General features: G+C 44.7%; 2 protein-coding genes across 4 annotated transcripts; one reads left to right on the top strand and one right to left on the bottom strand.

The window, feature by feature from the left end:
• Positions 1-1,971: 1,971 nt before the first annotated feature.
• On the top strand, positions 1,972-7,939 carry ANKRD66 (ankyrin repeat domain 66). Of its 3 annotated transcripts, none has more exons than XM_030489431.1 (4): positions 1,972-2,189; positions 2,390-2,550; positions 3,897-4,125; positions 7,468-7,939. In XM_030489431.1, the coding sequence occupies exons 2-4, from the start codon at positions 2,412-2,414 to the stop codon at positions 7,646-7,648; spliced, it is 549 nt and encodes a 182-aa protein (XP_030345291.1). In that variant the 5' UTR covers positions 1,972-2,189; positions 2,390-2,411; the 3' UTR covers positions 7,649-7,939. The 3 variants fall into 3 exon arrangements, with proteins under 3 accessions (XP_030345291.1, XP_030345289.1, XP_030345288.1); XM_030489429.1 differs by having other exon boundaries at positions 1,972-2,203; XM_030489428.1 differs by having other exon boundaries at positions 1,973-2,550.
• A 3,546-nt stretch (positions 7,940-11,485) lies between these two features.
• Positions 11,486-12,436, bottom strand: LOC115609345 (taste receptor type 2 member 40-like). Its single transcript, XM_030489427.1, has one exon. The coding sequence runs from the start codon at positions 12,434-12,436 to the stop codon at positions 11,486-11,488; it is 951 nt and encodes a 316-aa protein (XP_030345287.1).
• Positions 12,437-13,051: the final 615 nt, after the last annotated feature.

Raw genomic sequence — 13,051 nt, 5'->3', positions numbered from 1 at the left:
TGCGCCGCAGAGGACCCCGCTGCTGCTTGGGCGCTGGGCTGTGCCTTTGCACGGCAGTGACGGGTTTATGCATGGGATTGTTGGCATGTGGCTGTGAGCTTTCCTGGCTCTCCTCTGGTGCTGCTGAGCGTGGCAGGCGGTCTGAGGTCAAACACTGGGATCCCAGTGAGGCAATCCACCCAGCCAGGTTGCAACATCCTGCCGAGGAGCTGCATCAGGGAGAAAGCACCCCACTTTGGCTCAAGGTCCCTCCATAAACATCCAAATCTTTTCTTCTGGCCATATGAAAAGGGGATAACAACACTCCAGGGAAGACGATCTCACATTTGGGTGCAACTGCTGGAGTAGTTTAAGGTGGGTCAAGCGCAGGTCCCTGCTGATGGGGCAGATCTGCACCCAGTCCCCCACGCCTATGCACAGCCCTGGCTTTTGCCCCTCGATAGCACTGAGTTTAGGGAATTAACCCCAAAACCAGCACCAAAAATAAAATATTAGTTTTCTGAGAGAGCAACAGATTGATCCAGCTGATGAAACATCCATATGAGCTTCAAGGCTAGCAAAGGGAGGCAGCAGGGGAGGGAAAGGAGGTAAAATTTGGCTTATGAAGCTGCATCTGTGGCCTGTCTCCTTGCAGAGCTGGTGAGCTCCAGAGGTGGGATCATTGGCTTTTCTTCCTCTCCCTTTCCATATACGTGTGTGGGTATGATCTGAAGCTAGCAGACCACAAAGGTGCTTGAAATTTAAGTTGTATTTTTAAGCTTTGAATTTTCTTGGCAATTCCTTGAAAAAGAACAAGGAAGTTGCATGAAAAGGTCCAAGATTATTATTTTTTACCCTGTACTTTTGACCAGCACTCATTTCGGTGGTGGGCTGGATGCATTAAAGCATAACATTTTCAAGATAGATCTAATGATAATGAAAGATCTTGAAAGACAACTTTGAAGACCTTTGTTTAATCTAAAGGGACAGGTTCTTCAAGGTTAGTGTGAAGCAATGAAGAGGAGGCTGTGCATGAGTGGTTAAAGTAGCAGAAACATGTCAAAGCCAATGACACTTGTGTCGCACTGAGGAGCTCCAAAATTTATAATATTTTTCAATATAGTCAGGTATTTCCTGGTGTGCAGGAGTTGAATTCAGTAAAAGTCATGCATGGATCTTTGTCTTGCATCTGGGCTACACGGCCAACCACCCAAGTCAGGGGGCCTTCTGAAGTAGGCTGTGATTCCCTCTGACCTTTGTAATTTCATCTTTTTCTGGCAAGGAAGCAGGGTAGAGATGGTTGCCAGCCTGGATTTGGGATGTGGCTGGGATGTTTATGGGAGATGGCCCCATTCACCTCTGGCTCCCAGGGTGTAGCCCCCAGTATTGCAAACGTTACTTCACATCAGCCTCTGCAAGCTCCGATGTTGGTCTTTTCCAACATCCTGAGTGTGGAAATCACACTCTTTTCAATCTGTGAAAATTATTCCATGGAGTAAATGCAATGCAAAAGCCTGAAGAAATCCTAAAATGCTTCTGGTTTATGAGAGGGATCAGACTAACTAGCTCAGGACCAGCTGTCAATGTGGAAACATACGCATTTTCTCCCCATCGATGATCTTTAAGGTCCCTTTCAACCCAAACCACTCTGTGGTTCTATGAGTCCATGATGATTTGGCCAGACTGGAGAAAATATTGTTGTGTTTCCATCCCCAGGATGGTGGGATAGCATAGTGAGCCTTGGAAGCTGCTTAAATTCCATGCCAGCAAAACAGCTAGGAAATATCCCCTAGCACGGGTACAGTTATTGAAATCCATAGCCTTGCAGGGCCTGAAGATGCTTGCGTTTCTTCATGGGGGTCTGTTGTGTGGGACTGGAATGCGTAAAGCAACGCTATAGAGGTGAGATTTTTAAGCAACATGCCATAGCTCAATTATTTGCACCAGAGAACATCAGAAGATACCTTCACAGACATTTCTTTCATTGCAATAAAGCACCTCCAATAATGGATCTGCAGCACTGGCAAGGGAGGAGCCAGTTTCCATGGTACTGAGTACTAACAGACCCCATAGCAAAAGTTTGGCCTGAGCTGGCTGTTTGTTAGCAACATCCTTGAGAAATGCGGTGTGGTTTTATCTAGAAGTCCTTTATATAAAGGGCTGCACTTCACTCCAGATTTCCATGACTACAAACCAAACTTCACTGTCAAGTCTGTGACCACTGGTTTGAAGATAAATTGTTTTTCTTTTTCCCCTCGCATTCCTTTTTCCTTGTTTTCAGATAAATCCTGGTTTCTCACAGTGCATGTCTCATTTTTAATCTAGATGCTGCTTGATCTGTTAAAATCACTCTTGAGAGGAGCAGATACATCAGTGAACACCCACTAATCAAATATCACTCTTTTACCAGGCACCTTTCTGAAGTGTGCAGCATGACAGAGCTCCACGAAGCTGTGGCTGTGGGGGACTATGACCTGGTGGATGAGATTTTGAGGACAAGGCACTGCGACCCAAATCACAAGGATGCCGACTGGCACGACAGAACCCCGCTGCACTGGGCTGCTGCAAAAGGTAAGGGCACCCCCTGCTCTGTTACCTCTGCAAACTGGCATCATAAAAGGTGATGCTGATTGTAATTACATCTTGCTGTTATGGCAGTTCTATCTGGTGGTAGTCACAGCTTGTATCCGATCATTCTCTCCTTAATGAGCAAGAAAAAGGAAAATAAAAATGTAAATGGGAAATTTGCCTCTAAAATAATTTATGGGATGACCATCAAAGTGATTTTTTAGCTTTTTATTCCATCATGTGAAAATTTACAGTTTACATGATATGTACATATAGCATGTCTGCTTGTGCCCCGCATTACTTTTCTAAGAGGTGACTTCAGACAGTGCAGAGGAGTGATTTCTCATGTACACTTGCCTGAGTGAGCAGAAAGTCAAACCAACTGTATTTATACCAGGTATTTATCAAACCAAATAGAACAAAACAGTGTAAAACAGCATGCTTTACATTGCCCTCGCTTTATCCCACCTGGTTGAATGAACAACACAGGACCAGAGTAGTTTGCAGCTCCCATTTGGTCCTTCACCATCAGAAGTGTCTGTTAAATATGCCTTTGCAGCCCAAAAAAGAGATGAGTGCAACAATATATAATGTATAATTGTACACAGCGTACTCCTCCATGCTAGGGTGTTTGTTACACATTGGGATCTCACATCATGGCATCTGTCACTGCAATCAAGTGTGTGATTTGCTGGTTTACACTTGACACCATGTTTTACTTTTGTCCTGGTGGATTATTACTTGTTTGGGCATCAGCAAAGGGAACTGAGCTATTTAAGAAAATGATAATGAGATACTGGCATGGCCTCGGTGCCATTGGGAGCTATCTAGTTCAGTCAAGGCTGTGTGCAGTCAGGTAGAAATAACTTCTTCTTTAAGCAATTCCACAAGTTAGAAAAATATGAAGGTGAGTGAGAACAAGTAATTTCTCTATCTCCTATCAAACAAGCCTTTGTTTTAGTAAAGCTGTTCACAAGTTTTCCAGTTTTTTAATGTTTAAATTTTATTTTGCATTGAACTAAAAACCAAAATGAAACAATGAAATAGTCAATAGCCAAATGGTCCATGACTAATTGAGATGTGCTGTTCAGAAATTAATAGAAATATTTTTGAATCTGTCATTGACTTGTTGCAAAATTCTTCTGGAAGCAGTCTAGTTTGGGGGAAAAATCACCGTTTTCTAATGAGTATCATTTATTTGATAAATCAAATGGCCATGTCATGAGTAAAATCCCTCATCGCATGATGAGGGAATTATGATCAGCTGTGTGTGACCATCTTCAGCATCCTGAAGGTATAAAGTCTAATGCGTGTGCATCTTCTCTCCCTGTTTTGCTGTCCAACATAAGGGCAATCAGAGCTGGTCAAGCTCCTCGTGGATCACGGTGCCCGGCATTGCCTGCGGACTGACGTGGGCTGGACTCCAGCTCACTTCGCTGCCGAGGCAGGCAGGCTGGGGGTGCTTCGCACCCTTCATTCCCTGCACGCCGCCATGGACGCGGCCGACCTCTTCGGTGACACTCCCAGGAGGCTTGCGGAAATCTATGGTCACCAGGACTGCTCCAGGTTCTTAGAAAGGTGAGTAGCGATGGCCAGTGCTGCTGCGGCAGGGCTTGTCGTGAATCCTGATTTAGGATCCTGCCAACTACACCTGTTGGTCACAAATGAGTGATTTAGGGTCGCTCAAAGAATCCCATCAAAGGTATTAGCAAAAGTGGTTTTAATATTAATTTGTAAAAGTGTGACTTTACAAAGCTCAATGGCAAGGTTCATTCTAGTACTTACTACGTGGAAAAAGCATGTAAGAAATTATTTACTGTGAGGGTGGTGAGGCTCTGGCACAAGTTGCCCAGAGAAGCTGTGGCTGCCCCATCCCTGGCAGTGTTCAAGGCAAGGTTGGACAGGGCTTGGAGCAGCCTGGTCTAGTGGAAGGTGTCCCTGCCCGTGGGAGGGGGTTGGAACTGGATGAGCTTTAAGGTCCCTTCTGACCCAAACCAAGAGTTATCACTGGGGCTCAGGAATCCTTTTTTTAAGTCCAACCACTATAATTTACAACCTCAGTGGACACCTTCACCCTCATGCAACAGTTTCACTTCCTCACATCAACGAAGTTGGAGTTAATTAGGATGAATTAATGGCATTTGTAGTATAATCACAATTGCCTTCTGATCCTTCAGGTGTGCAGAATGTCCCAGGGGTGATGCCCATGGTCAGGCAGCACTCCATGGCTCCAATGGGAGCTGGGCAATACTGGTGGGTGCTGCAGACAGAAAGTGAAATGTGTGTCTGCACACTACCTGTGCAGCACAGAGTAGGTCTGCCCTCTGCTCATGGTGTCTGTGTTATTGGTATGTAAATACGAGGGATATTTTGTTACAGAACATCACTGTCAGTTTTGGATATTTACCTGTCATGCAAAAAGAGAGAAAAGGTAATTTTTTAAAGACAAGACCGAGGATCTGTGCCAAATGCAGACATGTGTATCTAAACAGGGCTCTGAGCATTCAAATCTGTCCTAAACCCCAGTTCAGCCCCATCTAGCACCACCATGATCCTTGCACGCAGTGTCTCTGACCCCAGGTGTGCCAGCTGCATGAACATAATGCTGCCTGCCCAGGCCGAGCCACTGCTCTGTGCTGGGGGCTGTTTGCATCAGCATGGAAATATTACATTTATCAACATGTAAATATTATTAACATGCAAATATTAATAATATTCTGCTACAGAGTATCTGTGCCACTCACCGAGGTTTGCATAGATATGCAAAGGACAGGAAACAGCCTTCAAAACACAGCTAATTCTGAATAATAAACACATGATTTACATCAGGTTTTTTTTTTTTACCATGAGAAGGGCTTTACCCTGGATGCTGTGGGAGCTGCTGAGGATGGGGCCAAGCTGGCACAGAGACATGCTGCCCATGCCTGCTACCAGCTCTCTGCAAAGTGCTGGGCGTTGAATGTACCAAAGGCTCCAGCTATTCTGAGTCCAGGGCATATATACATTCATATGTGTGTGTGTGTGTATACACCAAAATATATATATAAAAGTGTCCAGAAAGAGGTTTCTTGCCCTTGGTAACAGATACTTCAGAACAGAACAGAATAAGAATAGTTCAGCTGGAAGGGGCCTGACCACTTCAGGGATGAGCAAAAGTTAAAGCATGTATTAAGGGCATTGTCCAAATGCTTCTTAAACACTGTCAGATAATGGAGCATTGACCATCCTTCTCAAACATATGTGTATATATAGAGAGTAAGCCGGTGCATCTCTGTGGAACCATTGGCTTTGTTCCATGCTTTCAGCCAGAACAGCATTGCACTGACGTGACAGAGCTGCTATATTACAGAGAAAAGGATTTTTCCTGATATCTAGTGGTATTTTTGGCAGACCTCCATAAACACTGAGCACCAACAAAAATCATTCTCTGCAGTAGGAGAAAAGGGTTTGTCTTCTCTGGGACAAGATTTACACTAAGAGTGTCCGCATCTGGATCCTGTCAGTGGTGGAGTCCGGGTGAAGTCTCTGTGAGGAGAGGTTGGGGCTATACCATGCCACACACACAGCAGGATAAACTTAGCACATCAGTAATGCTACTCGTGCTTCTGGGAAACCTAGATAAGAAAGGGAATAAACACTGTCTGGCAATGAGGAATGAGGAAATAAGTGTGAGAAACAGCCCTGCAACACCAGGGTAAGAGAAGATTCCCCCACAGCCCACAAAGACCATGGGGATGCAGGTTGTCCTCTGCAGCCTATGGAACATCATGGTGCAGATATCCACCCAGCCGTGGAGGACTCCATGCCAGAGTAGGTGGATGTGCCCTGAAGGACTGAAGGCTGTGGAAAACCCGTGCTGCAGCAGGCTTATCCTGAAGGACTGCAGCCCATGGGAGGGACCCATGCCGGAGCAGGGGAAGAGCATGAGGAGGAAAGAGTGGCAGAAACAAAGTGTTACCGACTGACCACAATCCCCATTCCCCATCTCCCTGCACTGCTTGGGGTGGAGGTAGAGAAGTTGGGAATAATGGAGTGAAGTTGAGGCTGGGAGGAAGGGGGAGTGGAGGTAAGATATTTTAGTTTTGTCTTTGTTCCTCACCATCCTTCTCTATTTTCAATGGGCAATAAGTAAATTGGTTTTGCCTGTAACAGTAATTGGTAGGTGACGTCCCTGTCTTTATTTCAAACCACAAGCTTCTCCGTCTTTCTGCCCTCATCTTGTTGAGGAGGAGCAGCGAGTGAGCGGCTGGGTGGGGGTCTGGCTGTAGGCCAAGGTTCGCCCACCACAGTGGCTCCTGTTTTTTAAGTAATTTCACTTGCTTATTGCAGGTATTATTAAAAAAAACCAGTCTTGTTTTATTTTGCTTTTGCTGTTTTTTGAAAGGGAACTAGTGACTTAAATCTTAGTGGTTGACATGATCTTCAAAGGTCCTTTGCAACCCAAACCATTCCATGATTCTGTGTTGCATGACTTGGAAGTGAAGGGTAGATGTACTTGTCATTTGGCATTAAGAATTTCTACTACTTACGGATAAGCAGTACAAAAAATAAAAGAAATTGGAAATGTTACAGTGAGTTAATATCCCATGTGCAATTGCATTAAATGTGGTTAAGCCTATTTAAAAGCACAGAATTTCACAAGGTCAGTCTTTGAGAGCCAGAATTATGATTCTGATGATAAAAGTCCAATCTTGTATCCTTACCAAAGGTTTCCCACTTCAGCTCAACTCTCAGTGAGTACCTGGCTGCTTGGGGTGATGAATGCTGTTAGATTTGGAATGAACCTCAGTGTTTTCTTAGGTATTGCTGGCAACAATGTTTTGACCATACCAATACACAATGTAGATGGACTGCTCATGAGTGGTGGTGTGACTGTGTTGTGCTCAGTATCTGAAGATGCTCTCTTGCTTTCTTCTCCAGAGCAGAGGTGGAGAGCAGAAACTATCGCAGGACAGCTGCCGTGAAAGGAATCCCATTAGACCAGGTTGATGAAGACTGGGAACTCAAGAAAGAAGAACTGAAGAGAAACCCACCATGTTCTTGGAAGAACTGTACATCCTTTGCTCAAAAGAAAAGTCCAAAAAAGAGGGGGAAGCAGTAGAGTGCCTGTTTGGTGCCAGACAACTTGCAGTGCAGAGTGAAGGTCCTGGCAGACCTTGGGTGCGTCTGCAGGGTGAAATACGGATGAACAGAAGCAAATGGCCACAAGGCTGCATCCCTATGATGTACTGTAAATACTCATGTTAATATCGAGCACACAGAAAGAAGCATGTGCTTCTTTCTGTCTATGTGTCTGTACATGTCAGATCTCAGAAAACTGCAGAGAATGTTTAAATATACTAATACTCTAATTCACTGAAATTTATAAATTTACAGAAATGGTTGTCTGAAAGGGAAGTGGTTTTGCTTCTAACTGATTAATGAAAGCATGTGGGACTGCAGTTCTGCTCATGCTGCTGATGTCCATGGCCTTTGCTTGTTTGCTTGTGGTCCTGAGTAACCAGGTGGGTCTGTAAGCGCTTGTAGCCTCTGGTGGTGCCTCTCACTTTGAGAGTGGGGTGTAGTTGTTTCTTCTGGCTGAAGGGGAGGCACTGATGTTGACCTTTTACTCTCGTTGCTTCTTTCAGACATCTGTGGCTGCCAAGACAGTTAGAGCACTTGTCTTATTTTTAGCAGTGCCCCCGGCCATTTTTATGTCTATGCTCATAGGAATGCTGTGGAACTGGTCCTGAGCTGTCCCTCTGCTCTTCAACACTCTTCATGGGAAAATAATTTTTAACTGTTTCACTTCTCAATCATAAAATATGTGAGTTTGACCCAAAGCAGTTTTCCATTCCATGCCAGCCCTGGGCAGCCATTTGTATTGATTTCTGACATCTTTTATGTGTCTGCTTTGCCTGCCCGTGTGTATCTGCCTCCCTTCCCATCTGCTTCCCCTCCATTACCCAAACCTTGTGCTTCTGGAGTGCCTTGGTTACAGGTGTCCTCCACACCCTCCACACAGCACTTGGGTACTGCAGTCATAACCAGCAGCTCTGTGATCCATCTCCCCCTTCTAGATTTCCAGGGATTAATTCAGACGTCCACACAGAGGTGTCTAAGCTATTAGAGATGCTCTCGAGTACTCAGACTGACCCTGAAGGTCTACAGAAGATCCTGTGCTCCCAACCCCATGCAGATGTCTCAGATACCCTGGGCGTCTCAGATGAGTCAAGATGCCTATGTTTGGGAAAAAAAGTCAAGCTCCCGGCTTTGTCTTGATGTTAAAGTCCTTTCCAACCCTAACCATTCTATGATTTGCAATTCCCAAGCCATGTGAGGCATCAACTCCATTCACTGTTGGCCTGACTGTTGAATTGGTGACAGTGCAAGTGGAGACACATGTTGGACAGAGTGCCTGTTGCCATACTGATAAACTAAACAGAACCATTTCTAGCCCTAAGGCCAGCTGGTGGAGTGTCCTGTACTTGAGGAATGCTTTCCTTGAGGCTGGGCACATCACTGCATCTCTCCAGAGAGGACATTTAGCATATGGGCTGTGCACTGCGGCTGTGCTGTTTCGTAACCTGCCTCTTCCAGTGCCAGCTGGGTGGGGCTGGAGCATAGGAGGGTGGTGCTGCGTTGTGCATCATGTTCACAAGGGTTTTATGGAGGTGGAAGGAGGTATCTTCATCATGGTTTAATTGGGCTGCATTCTTTTGCATGATAACATCCACAAGATGTTGGTTTTGCCTGCTGAGTTTTGTGGCATGTGAGGTTCTGAGGGATGATGTTGCATTGGTCGTAGGGAGTAAGATGGTCTTGTGATTGGGACTGTCACATTAAAGCATCAACTGCATGAGCAAGAGAGGGAAAGAAAGGAGGTGTGGTACTGCCTGTCCTTTAAAGGCCTTTAAAGCTGGAGACAGGTCTGGATGAGGTGTTTAAGATCTGCCTCTCGCTGGACACAGAGTGTCTCAACAGATTGGATGGTGTAGAGTGTCTCCTATTGTGGAAGTGGGACTCAGTAGAGTTTGCCATCTGATCTAAAAAGTGCAATTACAGCTAAAGGCAAACAGCTAAAGGCAGTGTCCTCTGAGTGTCTAATTTTGATCATATGAACCAAACCCTTTGAACCCTTTCTTTATTACAGAACAACATGAATGTAATTTTTTTGTTGTTGTTTTTTTTCTTGCTTTACTATTGCAGGAAAAGCCAGAAAAGAGTGAAAGCTGATGATTTGAAAACACTTCCTTGTACTTTCCTATTAACCTCTTCCTCTTTCATTTTTGTGAGGATGGAAAGGAAGAGGGAAGGGACTGGTCTTTTGCTCACAGGCAAAAAAGCTCATGGGTCGAGATGAAGACAGGGAGATCACTCACCAATTGCCATCACGAGCAAAACAAACTTAGGAAAACTCAATTTAATTTCTTGCCAATTGAAAATAAAAGCAGGATCATGAAGAACAAAGACAAAACCAAAACACATGACTTCCACCCCCTCTTCTCAGCCTCACTCCTTCATTCCCAGCTTCTCTACCTCCTTCCCCCAAGCAGTGCAGGGGAATGGGGAATGGGGATTGTGGTCAGTCCGTAATGTATTGTCTTTTCCACTTCTTCCTCCTCATGCTCTTCCCGTGTCCCAGCATGGGTCCCTCCCACTGGCTGCAGTCCTTCAGGATAAGCCTGCTCCAGTGTAGGCTCTCCACAGGTTTCAGTCCTTCGGGGCATATCCGCATACCTCTGCTCCAGTGTGGGGTTCTCCATGGGCTGTAGGAGGATATCTGCTCCAGTGTGGGGTCCTCCATGTGCTGCAGGAGGATATCTGCTCCACTGTGGACCTCCCTGTGCTGCAGGGGCACAACCTGCCTCATCATGGTCTGCACAGGGGCTGCAGGGGAACCTCTGCTCTGGTGCCTGGAGCACCTCCTCCCATTCCTTCTCTGACCCTGCTTGTTGCAGGACTGTTTCTCACAATTTCCCTCACTCCTCACTGCTGGGCAGTGGTTTTCCCCTTCTTAAAGATATTTTCCCAGAGGCACCACCAGCACTGCTGATGGGCTGAGCTGTGTCCTGCAGTGGGTCTGTTGGAGCCATATGGAGTGGCTTTCCTTGGCATGGGGCAGCCTTGACCTTGCCTCACAGAGGCTCCATAGACCCCACAGCTGGCAGCACCTGGCATGAACACCCCATACAACTGCAGCGGGTCACTGCAAGAAGAAAGCTTGACTTCATCCCAGACCACATTTTGCACAAAACCCACCTTCCTCAGTGTTCTACTGAGCCAGAGCCCATTTGTAACAGCAGATCTCATGAAAAAGAAAAAGCAGAGCAGGAGCGCAGTCGCAAAGAGCAGGGGAAATCATATTTTCACGTGAAGTGGGGAAGAGAGAGGGCACATAAGGCTGGTGTGGTAAGGGGGCTTTCCACCCCACCTGTCCACCCCAAGGCCATATCTGCATTGCTAAAGCCAGTTACCACCTCTGATGAATAATAGTGATCAACATATTCACGCTTATGTTATAAACCAATGCAAGATAGTGATACAGCTCATATTATTACAAAGTAGACAGTCAAAGCAGAAATAAATGTAAAACAACAAATAGATATAAGCATGTTTAGTTCAGTAGTTTCAATCAGCAGATATCAAAGTTTTAGGAGGTTTGCAGTAGTTTTATTCCCCTTTTGCAGCTAGCCCATGTACCAGGTCTAATTTACTTTGTTATTATTTAACAATTTAACCCAAAGAATTATCTAAATCAAATGATACTAGTAATTTATTTAACTCAGAATAATTTAGTTTAAAGAATTGTAATGAAGTTTTCTTAGCTTAGATGGTGAAGATAGAACAGCTGTATCATCTACACTGACTGGAGAGTTGCATTAGAGATTAAATTACTTGGGTTTTATAACAAAATATCAAGCCCATTTTTAATGGGCTTCAGCTTTTATTACAGTTCCTACTTCTTGCAAATATTGCGCTTCAGACAGGCGAGAGTTCTTAGCAGTGCTTTTTCCAGTTTGGGATTGCTGAAAATCAGAGTAAGGGAATGAAGAGATGGAAAAGCATACTGGAATATGAAAATGAGAAATGACGCGGTAGTTTGCTCCTTTGCGGCATAAATCAGTGTCAAGATCAAACATATAAAGTTAAAGCTGTAAATGATGAAGAAGGACAGAATAGATTTTATGACTTTGATATAGGCATCCATGTTGAGTTCCTTCATTGAGTTGGTCTGCATCTTGCGTTTTTGTCTCCAGAGAGAAAAGATGAGAAGGACGGAAAAGATGACTGCCATGAATGCAGTGGCAAATCCAAAGCCGTTGATAAGAAAAACAGGTAAAAATTCTTCACTCATTTTGACATCTATTTTCCAGAAGTTTTCTAGGGTGGTGGAATTGGAGTTGCTACAGTGTGCCTCACCAGTGATGTAGTAGACAGCAATGCAGATGACCAGAGATAAAAGCACTGAACCCAGCAACAGCCATGGCACAATCTTGTCAATTTTCACTTTCAGGTAAATGAAGAAGGTGTACCTGAAATTTGCAATTTTTACGCAATAAAAAACACAAAGACAGGCAGAAACCCACAAGTTGGAAGAACTTAAAAAGCTTTGAACAGCTACAACTACTTGGGGGATGGAGTGAACATAAAAGCGCGTGTGATAAATTATTGAAAGAAAGCAATATACCCACGTGACGATCAAGTACCCAAACCTGGCGCATCCCAGAAACAGCAAGACCTTCTCATTAGAGTTAAAGCTTTTCTTTTTGACCCAAGAAATACAAATCACAGAAATGATGAAAGCATTTATCCATGTGCCAGCAAGTGCCTGAAATGTGATGATGGCCATAGCCAGGGCATCATATGAAGTGACGTTATATTCTTCTTGAGTGTAACAGAAATTCATCCTCCAAGATGAGTGGTGATGCTGTGCTGAAAAAGTAGGTTGTTGCACCAATGCTTAATGCAGGTCAGCAGCTGCTGTTTCATAAGTGTCCTGAAAGGGAGCTTTATAGAGTGGGGAGGGGGGTGGGATTTTGGTGCTGCTCCGAGCAGGTGCAGGAATGTAAATGTGCGTGGTATTTCCTTACCTGGTATCAGTGTCAGTCTTCCGTATTTGAATTTCAGCTCGCAAGAGCTGTGCTGGGTGACACAAACAATGTAGATGTTTTTCTGCAATGGACAATGTTGTGATTCAGTGACTGTCCCATGTTTGATCACTGTCGAGATTTATGATCTGGGTTCTTCTGTCCCTTTGTCACCTGTGATGCTCATGTGGAGGGCTGTGCTCAGCAAAGCACAGCCAGAGAAGTCACTCTTTCATCTGAGAGACCAGGAGATGCAAAATTCAACCAAGATGCTGCAAACTGGAGTTCATTTTGATCCTCCAGAGGTACTGAAATCTATGTTAGTTTTCTAATGGTAATGCCTCAGTTGTAAGCGAAGAGCCACTTGGTGTAGGGAGGGCATTGAAAGAAAAGCAGGACTTTCTTTCAAAGGTTGAAGTTAAAGTATATACAGG

Source organism: Strigops habroptila, chromosome 6, assembly GCF_004027225.2.
Source record: "Strigops habroptila isolate Jane chromosome 6, bStrHab1.2.pri, whole genome shotgun sequence".
NCBI classification, from domain to species: Eukaryota; Metazoa; Chordata; class Aves; order Psittaciformes; family Psittacidae; genus Strigops; species Strigops habroptila.
Note: the sequence above shows the minus strand (reverse complement) of the source record. Positions and strands in the feature narration are given on the sequence as shown.

What these genes read in the sequence shown, in the direction of transcription:
- LOC115609345 (XM_030489427.1), bottom strand. Translation starts at nt 12,436, where the DNA reads ATGAATTTCTGTTACACTCAAGAAGAATATAACGTCACTTCATATGAT.
- ANKRD66 (XM_030489431.1), top strand. Translation starts at nt 2,412, where the DNA reads ATGACAGAGCTCCACGAAGCTGTGGCTGTGGGGGACTATGACCTGGTG. An exon ending in GCACTGGGCTGCTGCAAAAG is followed by an intron (nt 2,551 to 3,896) that starts GTAAGGGCACCC and finishes GTCCAACATAAG; the next exon opens with GGCAATCAGAGCTGGTCAAG. An exon ending in TGCTCCAGGTTCTTAGAAAG is followed by an intron (nt 4,126 to 7,467) that starts GTGAGTAGCGAT and finishes TTTCTTCTCCAG; the next exon opens with AGCAGAGGTGGAGAGCAGAA.